The sequence below is a fragment of the Dermacentor andersoni genome, chromosome 1, assembly GCF_023375885.2.
Source record: "Dermacentor andersoni chromosome 1, qqDerAnde1_hic_scaffold, whole genome shotgun sequence".
In the NCBI taxonomy this organism is placed as follows: domain Eukaryota; kingdom Metazoa; phylum Arthropoda; class Arachnida; order Ixodida; family Ixodidae; genus Dermacentor; species Dermacentor andersoni.
The window spans coordinates 199143809-199158560 of record NC_092814.1 but is presented as its reverse complement, the minus strand read 5'-3'; the positions used below and the strand labels follow the sequence as shown (position 1 = coordinate 199158560).

At 49.1% G+C, this 14752-nt stretch overlaps 1 protein-coding gene across 3 annotated transcripts in view; it reads right to left on the bottom strand.

Annotated features, from left to right (window-relative positions):
• Positions 1–12987: 12987 nt before the first annotated feature.
• Positions 12988–14752, bottom strand: part of LOC126547037 (uncharacterized) — a 199023-nt gene continuing 197258 nt past the window's right edge. For all 3 annotated transcript variants that reach the window (XM_050194864.3, XM_055062941.2, XM_055062942.2), the window contains one exon: positions 12988–13438. In XM_050194864.3, coding sequence (XP_050050821.2) covers positions 13401–13438 — 38 coding nt within the window. In that variant the 3' untranslated portion in view covers positions 12988–13400. The remainder of the gene's footprint in view (positions 13439–14752) is intronic.

Here is a 14752-nt window from a genome sequence, read left to right as displayed (position 1 = left end):
CGCTTGTTTTGGTTGGTCTCGTTCCCGCTTGCTTTTCCTTTTTTTTCTTTTTTTTTTCTTTTTTTTTTTTTTTTACAATGACGCGTCTAAACCGAGACGTCCCGATGTAAAGGCTGTTGAAGACAGTGCGCCATATCCGATCTTGTACAAGTCAGATCCTGAATACAAGTACGCGAAGGCGACACCCAGTACCTCAATCTCCTTGTCTTTTTAATGCGGCGACGCACGCCATGATTATGATCATGCAGTGGCCACGACTTCGTCATGTTAACAAGACTTGAATCGCATTAAGAACGCAGGACGAAGAACGTAAACACAGCGCCAATGTGTCAGCAGACGAAGGAAAAAGAAAACGATAGCACGCAGTGGGAAGCAGCTGCGGGGGTCCAGTCCGGCCTCGGAAACTCCACCAGATGTGCTGCGACTCCGCTGCTTCAGTGGCAGCCTGTGGCAGTAAAACCCCTTAAAATTCTGAAGTAGCGCCACGCTTTGAAGAATGCCGCCTCCTCCTCGCGCGCTCTGGCCGAGGCCGACGTCGCGTCGCTATTGGCCTAATGACATCACTTGAGCCCTCGCGCCAGCTTCGTTTGTTTACAGTCGCGCTTTAGTGCCATTTTCGCTTGAGAAGCGTCTGCGGAGTGGCGAGGAGCGCATGTTGGCGCCGTTGCTCTTCTTTGTTTTGGTTTGCGAACGCCTTGGAGTTTTGTGGCAAGTGCGATGTTATTTTCTATGAACATGACTTGCTACGCCTTCGGATGCCTGTAACAAATATACGCCTTCAAGCACGTCATTCCTTTAATAAAACGGACAGGTTTCCCGAAGGTTTCGGCTACTGCTTACATTGTCAATAATTGTCAATGTTTTCTGCATATCTTTTTATCTGTCGCATGTAGTGGCTGAGACACTGTCTTGCATTCGCAGTTTCGTTTACTCCGAAGTGCTGTGCTATAACTAGTGTCACTCGAATTCTATTCAAAGCAGTCTAACTGAAATTACCTGTTGTAGGACCATTTCACCGAGGCCCAATTCGAGCCTGTATTTTTGAGCAAGTTAGTAATTAAGAAGTTGCGACCTAATGCTGTACCAAGTATGCTGTACACCGGGGGCTACCAAAGCCCAGAAAGCCCCCTTTGCAAATCTGTAATGCATCTATGCTGAAAATAAACTATGAACTTGCAACTCGAATGCTGTTTCATATAATTTTGACCTCTATAAAACATCATTTCACTTACAGCAATTTCGGCCGCGTCATAGCACGGTAACTCATTGTGCGGCCACCACTTCACTGTATACGCGTAGTGCGCGCTGATGGACGCGCCACTGGTGGCGGCCTTGCGCAGAACGCACGGGAGAGGGGCCAGCCGCGCGCCGTAGTTTGTTGTGTCGTTGATAGTGCTTCTCGGTCTTATTCACGTTTTCAGAGCAAAATAGGCAGCACCCTTCGCATGTGTGCGGTGGACAAAGCTTCAAAGAATCTCGAAGAATTGTTGCGCGGTGGGGGCTCAAATACCGGCGAAAACGTGCCGGTGATACGGTTCTAATGATTCCCCGCAAGGTCTCATCAGTGGGAGCAACGGTAGCAATGGATCGTCGCTTCGGCGGGAAATTTCTTGTTCTCATCCTTTCCTTTGTCGCATCGTTTTTCCCCACTCGATCATAGTTGGACGCGTAGGCGACAAAGTTAGTCTGCAGTATAGCATGCGGTTTAAAGGCATTTCGCTAAAGTTCGGAATGCCGTTTGCCGCTTAAATTGTTTTCCGCTTCACCGCGTTGGGCTAGCTAGGCAGCACGACTGCACTGCGCATTGTGTTGTATGTTAAAGCTACAGAAGTTTGCAAGAACTGAAATGGTAGTTTTATGTGGCCCGGTAAATCCTCGCACCTGCTGTCGTGCACTTCATGTTTTTACATCTATTTTATGCGTGGCTTCGCACATGTTTAACTGTTGCTTGTTGCTTCATGCATAACTCTTGATTCTTTTGAGCTGCGAGGTTTTCACACTGCCTCGTTTGTAAAGGGTATAAATCACGCTGTGTCTCATCGGAATGATACCAAGCAAGTGATTCTTTAAGAGCTTTATTCTTTTCGCCCGAGGGCATCTTAGATATTGTTTTTCTGGGGGGGGGGGGGGGGATGTGTGTAGAAAATAGGTAGTTCAGGGCGAGAATTGCTAATAGTTGCTGCATATGGTATTTTTGTTCCATTTTTCGCTGAAAACTTCGCGTCACGTTTGGGAAGTCATCACACCTCGATGCTGTGTTAGCAGACTTAACACGTCGAGTGATTTATTTGTTTCACAACGTATGAGTCGCTTCTTGAATGTGAATTTTGTACTCAACTGGATTATTTCTTATTATGCTTACGCCACGGAGGACTAATCACGGCCTTGCCGCCAGTGCTCATCTACTTTGACTGGCGCAGCTATGGCTTTAAATATATCCTGTGGCACCCTCTCTCTAGTAACATTAAAAAAAAAGTACTGAAAAGTTAGCAAGACTTTAGCTTTGTACGTTTCCAAGCAGTTCCCTTGGGGAATTTAAAATTGCGAAAACTGCAGAGGGAACGGCAGTTCATCGGCGGTACAGAGCTACCACGCGCTTTTATTAACCGGGCGTTAGGCGACTTCGTTGACTAGTGTACGCGTTTCCATCAATAAATTCGCAATTACTCTTCTTGAGGCGACTTTGACTGCACTTATTCAGCGATGTCAGATGCATTCATCGGCAGAAAAATCACAACGGCATATGCAGACATCGCACCATGAGGATTTGTTTGATATAAGTCTGCACTAACGACGGGTGCTTATTATTGAGGTACAGAAGCAGCATTACGGCAAGGGAAGAATTAACAAAAAAAAACACGATCGAGACATCGCATTAGTCAACAAAATTTATCGGCTAGTTCACATGAGCTCCACTTCCTGTAAATGGGGTTCACGGCGTTTGTCTGCGGGACGCACCTGGCACGTATGTGGACCATGTTGTCTCAAACACCGGTAACATCGTGTTCATACCGGCTCCCACAGAGGTCAGCGTCTTCCCTACAGCTGTCACCGCAAAGGCACTCTGGCGCCCGAACAAAGGAGAAATCGCAGCCGCGAACTTCAGCCATCCTTGCTGCAAAGGGTTGTCGTCTGCTAGCAGAAGCTTGACGTGGGCGAGTTGGTTTTGCATACTTGAAGAAAAGAGCGCTACGAAGACGCGGACTAAAAGAGGAACATGTACGACGGACAAGGCGCCTTGTCCGTCGTACATGTTCCTCTTTTAGTCCGCGTCTTCGTACCGCTCTTTTCTTCAAGTTTGTCGTCTGCTACTGCTCCCGCGCGTACTGTTGGAAGTGCTCGCTAGGTGGCTATCAGTGGCGTCATATCTCGCAAATGTTACTTCGGAGCGAGTACGACCGTCCTCAATGCATGCACCTTAGTGCAACTCGGTTCGCGACAAATACGTCACTTAGCGAACGGACGAGCTAACGCACGATCAAATGTTATTCGCGATGAATCACTAGTGTGAGTGAAAACTTTATTGCAAATGTCCGGCGATTTGGGCGGGGTGGGGCCATAAGCACCCCAGCCTAGGTGATGGCCTCGATTCCGTGGACTTGGGCGGCTTCCTCGGCGTGCCGGACGGCCCACAGTTGATCAGAGAGGTCGTGGCTGAGCAGGGCCGCCTCCCAACGCGCCCCTCAGTTCGAGACTGCCATTTCTACCCCGTTCATCGGGGACTCCTGCTGCTCGCTACCGGTGCATGCCCACAGCATGTGCTGCAGCGTCGCTCTGGCTCCGCACGCTTGGACGAATAAATGTCGGGGTAGCAGTGGTGAACGATCGCCGGGTTTGGATATGTGTTGTCAGGATTGGGGGCTCAATCCCATCGCTCGTAATCAGATGCCAAAATTGGAGTCGGGCATGAATTAGAAAGTAGCTGGCCCATGCCGCCGTCCAATTTATCCACGCTGAGGACTTTGTTGAAGGGAAGGACAGCTTCTCATCGAGAACGAAGATTATGGGTTTATTTACTGTATCTACATCAGGATGTTGCAGTTCATCAGTCTAGCATGACTGCGAGAGAAAGTGCACTGAGCAACCGCACAACAGCGGTTTATAAACACTCGGTCCTAGCTCGATCCCAAGGTGAGGGAAACGTTCGACCCGGAGACGAGCCGCCTCTTCGCGAGGGATTAAACACACACACCCGCACAAGTTCACGGTCCCTCCCCCCCCCCCCCCCCCCCCCCCGAGGGCAGAGGGCCTTCGCAGAACTCGGAGCTGACCCCCTCAGCGCGGCCGCCGTGGTGTCCATTGTCTTGCTTCTTGAACGGCGCGTGGGAAGGGGTGTCCGTAGATGTTCCCGCGGCAACTCCCCCCGCTCATAGCAGATCAGGTCCGCGGTGGCGGGTTCAGGCACAAAGCCTGCTTCGTCTAACTCTGCTCCAGCGACGGAGAGTCGAGGACGCGCGTATTGTTCTCCACACACAGTCGACTTAGTGACGCCGTGGCTAGAGGTTTGCGGTGGCGTTCCAAGAAAAGTTTGCCGCCGCTGTCGCAACTGGCTGGCAAAACTTGCACGTTGCCACCTCGGCAGGCCATTCCTAACAGCTAAAACTTGCATGTCAGCGGGCCGTTCTTAACAGCGCCTCCATGGCCCGGAAAATCTCGACCGTCCAGCGCTGTCAACCGGTGGGCAGGAAGAGAACGGCTGGTGGCCAGGGGATGATGCCTTGGCTGGCAGCGGCCACTTGTGTAATGATGTCACCGCCCCAAAACGTCCAACAAGGACAGACAACTGCAAAACGAACCCCACAACACGGCTCTGCGCCAAGATGACGTACCTTGGATCTCACTTCACAGCCGCTAGGCTTCAAGGAAAACATAAGTGCAGAAACAAAAAATGCTGCATTTCGCTATGCCAGTTTTTGAAGCAATTTCGTGCTGACAAATTCAGCACTCATGGAGCGAATCCTGCTAAATGAGAGGGGAACTTCTTGGCTTAACAAAATTAGCAATAGTAACCCTAAAATTCAGGTGGGACCCTTAACCGCAGAATTCAAATTAGCCTGCTCAAACCATCCGCATTGCTATGAAACTTTCCCTTTCTATATCTAACGGAGAAGTTGTACTCTTGGAGAGTGAGGCTCCATCGTAGCAAGCGGCCATTTTTGTGTGACATTTGATTGAGCCACATCAGAGGACAGTGGTCGGTCTCGAAGATGAACTTCGCTTCGTACAAGTAACACGACAACTTCTGGGCGGCCCAAACCAAACAAGCGCATTCCTTCTCTGAAGCGCTGTAGGCTTCCTCTCCTACATTTAGTTTACGGCTGGCATAGAGGATAGGATGCTCCTCGTTATCGTCGCCGACCTAAGTACCACGCCCATACCTCTGTCGCTTGCATCGCATTGAACTATGAATTCCTTTGTGTAGTCTGGCGCACGAAGCACAGGACGAGAAACCAATAGCGATTTCAACCTTTGGAAAGCGTTCTCTTTGTCCTTATCCCAGTGTACGCTACTCGGTGCTCCCTTTCGGAGGGCGTCCGTTAATGGACTTGCCATTTGCGAGTAATTCGGAATGTACCGTTGATAGTACCCCACAAGTCCTAAAAATGAACGGTCTGTTTTCGTGCGCGGATGAGAAAATTCTCCAATCGTAGCTATTTTCAGCTCGGCCGGCCGTCTCGTGCCCTGACCGACAACATGGCTTAGATAAGTAACCTGCGAACAACCAAATCTACACTTTTCCGCTTTCATCGTTAAGTCGGCTTCCCTCAACCGTGAGAACACCTGTTTGAGGTGCGATACGTGTTGTTCCCAGCTGTCCGAAAAAATTGCTACATCATCAAGATATGGCAAGGCGAACTCCTGCAAGTCTTTTAGGACAATATCCATTAAGTTAGAGAAGCTAAACGGCGCGTTCTTCAGCCCGAAGCTGAGTGCGAGAGGGCTAAAAGTGCCTACAGGTGGGATAAATGCGGCATAGCGGCTGGCACTTTCTGAAAGGGAACTTGCCAGTATCCCCGCACGAGATCTATAGTTGAAATGTATTTAGCAGCGCTAACTCTTTCAATTCGTTCCTCAATGTTGGGTATCGGGTACAGCTGATCCCTAGTAATGGCATTTAACTTCCTGTAGTCAACACACTGACGAGGGTCCTTGTTAGGGGTTTCTACCAGTATTAGCGGTGACGTGTAGTCACTCTCAGCGGGCTCAATAACTCCCAACTCTAGCATGCGCTGTATCTCTGCCTCCATAATCTCTCTGTCTTGGCGACACCCTGTAAGGCTTTGATCTTACGGGTTCGGTTGATGTCAGCTCTATTTCATGCGTTATTAGTTCGGTTCGACCCGGCCGATCGCTGAATCTGTCCAGATATTCCCCTAACACCCCTTTTAGCTTATTTAGCTGCTCGGGTCTAAGAGCGTGCGAGCTTACCGAATGTTTTACTACTTCTTCTAGGCCGATTTCAGAGTTGGAGGTCGCCCTATACTCCTTAAAATTGCTACTAGTGCCATCCTGCTCTTTGATGGTATAGTTAACGACTCCGCTCCGCTCTATATACGGCTTCATCAAATTGCAGTGATATACTCTCACCTCTTTCCTGCAACCGGGCATTTTCAGAGCATAGTTAGTATCTGAAAGTTTGTGCAACACTTTAACGGGCCCGTCCCAGTGAACTTCAAGCTTGTTCTTTCTTGAAGGTTTGAGGATCATTACCTGGTCTCCGGGGTTAAACGTACGAAGCCTCGCATTCTTGTCGTAATAGAATTTGGCGTTCTTTTGAGCTACTCCCATGTTCATTTCGACTAGTTCTTGGGTTGCGCTTAGCCGTTCCAGCAGATTTAGCACGTATTCAACCACTGTAGGACTCTGTCCTCTTTCCTCCCACATCTCTCTTAACATTCTTAGTGGAGAACGGAGTGTCCTCCCATACACTAGTTCTGCTGGCGAGAACCCTGTCGCTTCATGTGGAACCGTTCGCAAAGCAAACAAAGTTGCCGGCAGACAGTTCTCCCAGTCCTCCATGTGCTCGTAACAGAGCGCACGCAAAACTCGCTTAAGCACTGAATGCCACCTCTCTACACTGTTTGACTGAGGGAGATAGACGGAACTGTGTATTAACTTTACCCCGCACTTCTGCAAGAATGTGGAACTCAGTGCGCTAATCAATACTGACCCTTGATCCGCCTGAATTTCGGCTGGAGACCGAACTCGTGCAAACACTGTCAAAAGCGCGTCTACTGCTTCGGTGGAGGTGAGCTCTTTCAGAGGGATTGCGTCTGGAAACTTTGTAGCCGGACACAGCATGGTAAACAAGTACCTGTAACCCGATTTTGTTTTTGGTAGAGGCCCTACTGTGTCTATCACAAGTCGTCTGAAAGGTTCTATTATTAAGGGCATTACATTTAATGGAGCTTTCCATCTCTCTCCTGGTTTACCCGAGCGCTGGCAGGCGTCGCATGATCTTACAAAATTTTCTACGTCTTTGAAACAGCCAGGCCAGTAGTATTCCATAAGCAATCTTTCATTTGATTTGTTTATGCCTAGGTGGCCGGACCACCCATTTCCATGACAGAGACTCAAAAGGTCCTCCCTGTACTTAGTAGGTACGACTAACCGATCTAAAATCCTACCCTTTCGAACTCTGTAGTGCCGATACAACCCTCCTCTCTCATGTATTCTCACGTTGCGCCTAGCAATGCCTTCTTTAGCTGTGTGATGTAATTTAGCTAAGCTCTCATCATTATTTTGCTCAGCTGCCAGTGTCTCTATCCACACGTAAGAGCTGATCAAAGTTCTTTGAGGCCGGTGATAACGACCCTGTCTCACTTGCGATTGCGCAGCTTGCTCTTCCTGCAGGCTTGAACTTTGACACTCTAGCGATACGTTCTCATTGAGCTGGTCAGCTGGCAGGCTCTCCTCAACTGTTTTTTTTTTTTTTTTTTTTTTTTTGTCCCTCGGGCCTAGCTCGGATTCGGGTTGAAGTTATCCCTTTTTCTGCTTCCGCTCGAGGAGTTTGTGCATTTTCAGCCGAAAGCGACGCGATCTTACGAGCTTGGCCTCGGGTCAATGCCTGTACTATGCCCTCTCCTAGTTTAAGCCCTTTTTCACGCAGTAACCGATTTGAACGATTCGAAAAAATGTAAGGGTACTACAGTGACAAAAATTTAGAAACTGCAGCCTCGGTCACTAGCTCCCCGAATGGTCCACTGATTTTGACTTTGGCCATGGGCAGACACACGCTGTGTTCTACAACCTGTCTGATCCATGCTACTTCTCCGGTGAAGTCATCTACCGTCACGTAAGACGGATGGACAATGCCCATCGTGGCGGCACTGTCTCTTAGCACCCGGCACGGTTTGCCATTAACTTGCAGGTCGTGAAGATAGGGGCTTAAAAGTTCCATATTCTCGTCTTTTTCCTCTACGTAGGAAAAAACTACGCTAGGCTTCCCGCAGTTTACAGCTATATGCCCCGGTTTGTGGCATTTATAACAGTGAATCGGCCAAAAAGATTTGAATTTTCTTTTCTGTTCCTTTTGTGCGGTTTCCCCGTTAAGTTTAAACTCGCTCTTTTCTGCGGGCTTTTCATCCACGTCTACAGGCTCCGATCGTCTAGTCTGCGAGCCCTTTTTGAACGGAAATGGTTTCTGCGGTCCATTTCGACCGTCCCAATTTCCGTCCTCGGCGTTCTTTCTACGCGTTGCGTACTCTTCGGCTAATTCAGCCGCCCTTTCTACAGTGTTTACATTCCCTCTGTCTTGCGCCCACAGTTTCACAGCTTGGGGGATGCTTTTGTAAAACTGCTCTAGACACATGCATTCAATGATCATGTCTCTGCTGTCGTACGCTTCCGCGCTTTTCAGCCACTCGACTAGGTTGGTTGAAGCCGTATGCAAACTCCGGATACCCCTCGCTATCTTTCTTGCCTGTGCTCCTAAACCTTTGCCGAAAAGCTTCGGCTGAAAGGCGGTATTTCTTCAGGAAACTAGCCTTAACTTTCGAATAATCATATGCATCCTGTGCACTGAGTCTGGCGATTACTTCCGCCGCCTCACACGGCAACATAACAGCAACCGCTGTGGCCATGTACTCGGGCCGAAGTTCACCTTTTCGCAAGTCCTTTCAAAATTGCTTAGGAACAAGCCTATGTCGGTCCCGACCTCAAATGGCTTTAATAGCCTGTCCATGCGATATGATTCTGCCTCACTTGATCGTCCCAGAGCGCCTTCACTTCCTTGAGACAACTCCAAACGTTTGCTTTCAAGTTCAAGTTGCATTTTTCTTAACTCGCGTTCCTCTCTCTCTCTGTCCCGTTCTCTTTCTTTTTTTTCAGAAGTTCCAACTCCATTTCGATTTCTTCCTCACTGGCCTGTTCGGAAATTAGCTTCAGTAATTCCGATTTTAGCATTTCCTACCGTACATCTAGGCCCAGTTCCTCACCAACAATCAACAATTCGTCTCTCAGCAGTCCTTAACTCCATGATTGCTGCTTTACTGCCTTGGTCCTGCTCGCTAAATCTACCTAGGAAAACACAACCTAGCTAACAATCAACAATCTAGCTTCCCTACAGTTCTAAAGAGAACAACCAGAAAATGAAGCCTAGAGAGTCAAAGCAAGAACCAAGCACTCACCGCAGACGCAGCACTACGTCGCAAAGTCTATCTCACCGCTGTCAGCCAGTTGTCAAGATTGGCGTCTGGCATGAATTAGAAGGTAGCTTGCCCATGCCGTCGTCCAACTTATCCACGCTGAGGACGTTGTTGAAGGGAAGGACTGCTTCTCATCGAGAACGAAGAATATGGGTTTATTTACAGTATCTACATCAGGGTGTTGCAGTTCATCAGTCTAGCATGACTGCGAGAGAAAGTGCACTGAGCAGCCGCACAACAGCGGTTTATAAACACTCGGTCCTCCCTCGATCCCAAGGTGAGAGAAACGGCTGACCAGTCATCGTAAACGAGGCGCCTCTCTGCGGGACGGCTTACACACACAGACACACCCGCACAGGTTCACGGTCCCCCTCCCCCCGAGGGCCTTCGCAGAACTCGGAGCTGACCCCCTCAGCGCGGCCGCCGTGGTGTCCATTGTCTTGCTTCTTGAACGGCGCGTGGGAAGGGGTGTCCGTAGATGTTCCCGCGGCAACTCCCCCCGCTCATAGCAGATCAGGTCCGCGGTGGCGGGTTCAGGCACAAAGCCTGCTTCGTCTAACTCTGCTCCAGCGACGGAGAGTCGAGGACGCGCGTATTGTTCTCCACACACAGTCGACTTAGTGACGCCGTGGCTAGAGGTTTGCGGTGGCGTTCCAAGAAAAGTTTGCCGCCGCTGTCGCAACTGGCTGGCAAAACTTGCACGTTGCCACCTCGGCAGGCCATTCCTTAACAGCTAAAACTTGCATGTCAGCGGGCCGTTCTTAACAGTGTGTCTGCAATTGCCTCTAGGCAACCGCCTGTTTCTTGTTTAGCTTGACGTGCGGTGGTGGGTATTTACATCTGTTCAAGCTGTAGTGTGACCGGGGTAGTTGGAGAAGTATGGGAGAGGCCTTTGCCCCTGAAAGTGGCCATGCGATCCCCCTACGTCCGCTCCCGCATCGCTCTCGCGGTGGGCGAGACTTCGGGATTGCCGGCGGGCGCGGCGGCTCGGCATGTACTAGTCCTCGAGCCGTGGCGTGGGCCGTCTCGTTTCCCGGGAGCGGAGGGCATCTTAGATATTGTTTTTTTTTTTGGGGGGGGGGGGAAATGTATTTAGAAAATAGGTAGTTCAAGGCGAGAATTGCTAATAATTGCTGCATATGGTATTTTTGTTCCATTTTTCGCTGAAAAGTTCGCGTCACGTTTGGGAAGTCATCACACCTCGATGCTGTGTGAGCAGACTTAACACGCAGAATGATTACCCATTTGCGATACTAAACTTAACACGCCGAGTGATTACCCATATTGCGATACTAGACTACAGCCAGGAAGCAGCAACCTTTCCTACCACAAGTTTGTAAGTTCTAAAACACACATTTCAATGAGCACATAAACGAGCAATGCGTAATGAAGCCCTCAATAAAATTTGATTGGCAAGCCACTAGAAGTACAACTGTCTATGTCTTGTATTAGTTATGCCTTCTTTTTCATATTCTGAAGTTTATAAAGCACGTAACGCTACAGCGCCAACCTAACACACTTAACCAAGGTCCAAACGGTCAAAACATGTTCTTTCAACTTTACGATGCCGTCGCTTTCTCGTCAGGGCTTCGACACCACACCGCGACACAAACATCGTCCCAGCCACTGGCCCAGCGCGCTATCGCCACTCCGAGCAACAGAACAAAGGCTTTGCGTTGCACTGCCCCACTGCAGGTTACAGCAATTGCGCTTGGAGCGAAACCAAAACTGCCAAAAAATTCTTGTAGCATAGTTTGCCAGTCAACAAAGTGCCAATCCGTAGCCCGTACTTCCCATCATTCCCATGATGGTTGAACGATCGCACTGCGATTTCCCTCTAGTTACACTATAATATGAAACTATGGTTGGCGTGTAACACCCCGGGCGAAAAGGATGCTCAAAGACCATGCCTAATCGAAACGGAGTATGGATTCCTAATTTGCTATGGTTGTCTCGAGTGGTTGCCGGTCTGGCAGGTGCCCCGCAGTGATGACAGGCCCCTTTGTGTGTGCGACCAAGGGGAGCACCCTTTCCGTGAACTGTCCAACTCTAGGGGAGAACGCTTTCTGCGAACCAGACAGGACCCCGGGTTGCCGCCAGAGGCAAGCCCGTGAAAACGTCACCTGGTAGAAAGGATCAGCCGCATACGATCCCTGACCCGCGGGTTGCCGCCAGCGGAGGCAAGCAAGTGCAACGTCACCTGGGAAAGTGGGAGCGGCCGCCAAGCACCGGAGGGACCACGATGGACTCAGTGCATGTCACGTGATGTTGACGTGAGCAAGATCCCGCCTACGATTTTAGTGGGCATATTTGAGGGGACCCGCAACGTACTTTCTTTTCATTAATTCTCTTCTTATCCTTCACCAACCATTGAATAAACAGTGCAAGTTTCGCACTAGAAATCGTCGCGTCCTTGCCTGGTCGCCATGGTCTACCGGACGCCTGCAGCCTGCCGACAACGCCACGCTACCCAATAGTAACGCCGGTCGAGGTTCGAGAAACGGCGTCGCAACACTGGGTCCGTGGAGTGTAATGAGATCTCCCAGTCTTCCCAAGTTTGGAGCGGTACCGGCCCGCCGAGGACGAGAAACCAGGCAGGCCAGGAGTACATGGGCGAGGTTTGCTTTCGGCGCATTGCACAGAGGGCAAGAAGGTGGGATGGATCGGTAGTGGGAGAGGAGGGATGGGTTAGGTAGGGTCCATGTTTGCAGACGGCGCCATAAGTGTTCCTCCCTGGTAGTGAGGGAAGAATGGGGGGGGGGGGGGGGTATATTTGCTTCTCGGCGCGAGCATTCGTTATGAGGTCAGTGAAGGTACACCCATGCTCCCTCGAGAAACCCGCCATGAGGTCCGCCTGAGCCTGGTTTCTCGACCCTAGAGCTAAAGAATCGGCGGCCTCATTGCCGGGGTTTCCAGAGTGCGCGGGCACCCAGATGAGCTCAGCGCGGCGGGAGAAGGGAGGCTTCTGGGTCAGTATGTGGAAAGTGTCAGGGTGAACCCTGCCCCTACCATAATTTAGCAGTACAGTTTTAGAATCACTCAGGCTCCCACAAATAGCAGCGAAAAGATACGCTCATCTAAATAATCAAGGGGTTATGATATAAGTACAATTTTAGACATGAAAGTGTTCGTCGGAGATGGTTGATGTATGAGTTAATTGCAAAATTAGCAATGCTAACTACAAAACTTGGCAGACCTGGAGAGTTGGAAACTGTTCATCTCTTTTCTCAGTCCTGCTAGTCCTTCCATTCTGTGATGGCAGTACATGTTGCAACTTTATATTGTCTTCTTCACTAACAGGACATTGCAGCAACAAGATAACAATCCAGCCTAAAAACAATTGTCAAAATCTCAAAAGTTCTTTATTTGTACTGTTGCAAACATAATAGTATGTTAACATACAACAAAACAAATACTTAAATATAAAATATGAATGCACAGTGTGCCATATTATATACATTTTCAAGTTAGCATGAACTATGCAGAATATACAGTGACTTGACTATGAAATAATTGAACACCTGCAAAAACGGCACAATACAGTGTGCCAGATACCCATATAAGTTTTCATATGCTTTGTATGATGTGTAGTGAATGTACAATGAAGCAACTATGAAATTATTGATGCACATTTGCATTGCACAAGTTATTGCACAAGTTTTGCACAACAGCATAAAGTGACCCAAATCACTTGAGCTTTCCGATTTTGCACCATGGGTCTGCAAGGCAGCAGAATCTCAAGTGGCACTACTACTACCAGGTCTTGCTTGGCTCGCAAAGTAGTTTTCCTCCTGCAAGCGAAACAACACAAGGAAGTTTCAGTACTGCAAGTGCATGAATTGCTGTGGCATGGAAGTTAGGCTACACAGGCCTTCTAGCAATGGCACTTATTACGAAACATTCAAAAGAAAATGCTTACTGCTTTGTTCCTTGACTTTAGACAGCATTTTGCAGTGGGTTATAATGTTATAGAGCATATAATGCTTGCCTTTCATGAAATCACAACAACAAAAGCAAAGGCCAAGGAGACAAACTAGTTATTGCAAAATCAGAAATGGCTTGCGAGAGAAGAAATATTTGAAAAAAGTAAAGCCAGTTCCACGCAGTGAAAGCAGTCAAAATAGGGAAGCTGGCAGTCGTTTTCTCAATTGAAATCGTGTTTAGCAGAGTTTTTATGAAAGTATTTTGCCTCGTTGCCGTCGTTTTGTTAGATTCCCGTTTAGGTTCTGGACTGCGCACATTCCTCAGTTGTGTGAGGTTGTGATCAAACCACAGTCTATCACACACCTTGCAGCTGTGGCTGCACTCACGGTCGAGAAATTCTCTCTTGAACAGTCCATCAGCACCCTCCGTGGGCGGAATCTCTCTGTGCCTATGTCTCTGCTCGGCCTCCTACTCTCGCATTTGGGGTTAGCTTGCCTCTGCTGGCACTTGGCTTGGGTTGCCTTCTCTTGAAAGTGGGGATTGGCTTGCCTTCACCGGCGCTTGGCTTGCGCTTCCCATTCTCAATCCTCGGCAGTAGCAGCTTCCCTCTGCTTGCGCTTTGCTTACGCTTCTCGCTCGAAGCTCGAGATTTGCGCGACGTCGGCGCTTCCGCTCTCGTGTGAGCCCCCGCTGCCACTTGTGCCAAGCGGAATTCATGGGGCGAAAAGGTGCACATCAGCGAAACACCTGCTTCTATACCCCCTCCTCGCCTCTCCCTTGGCGTGCTCTGATTAGTCTGCTCCCATCCTGGTGGGGCCTCATGCATGGATGGATGGATGTTATGAGCGTCCCCTTTGTAATGGGGCGGTGGGTTACACCACCAAGCTCTTGTTATTTTATCACCTAATGTCCTACCTATGCTAAAAAAAGAAAAAAAGAAAAGGAAAAAAAATGACGAATTCCCATAACCAGTTTCTGAACCCATATTGCGAACTTTGTTTTTGTATGCCTCCGTTGTTTGTCGTTTCCCTACTTCCACCAATCTTCCAATCGCCTCTTACTAATCTCTATTGCAGACATGTTTACTTTCCCCCTGCTCTCGCTGAACCTAGGGGCTTCAAGGAGGCCAGCGATCCCTAAATCGACCACTAGGCAGATACCTTCACATTCTAATAAAACAT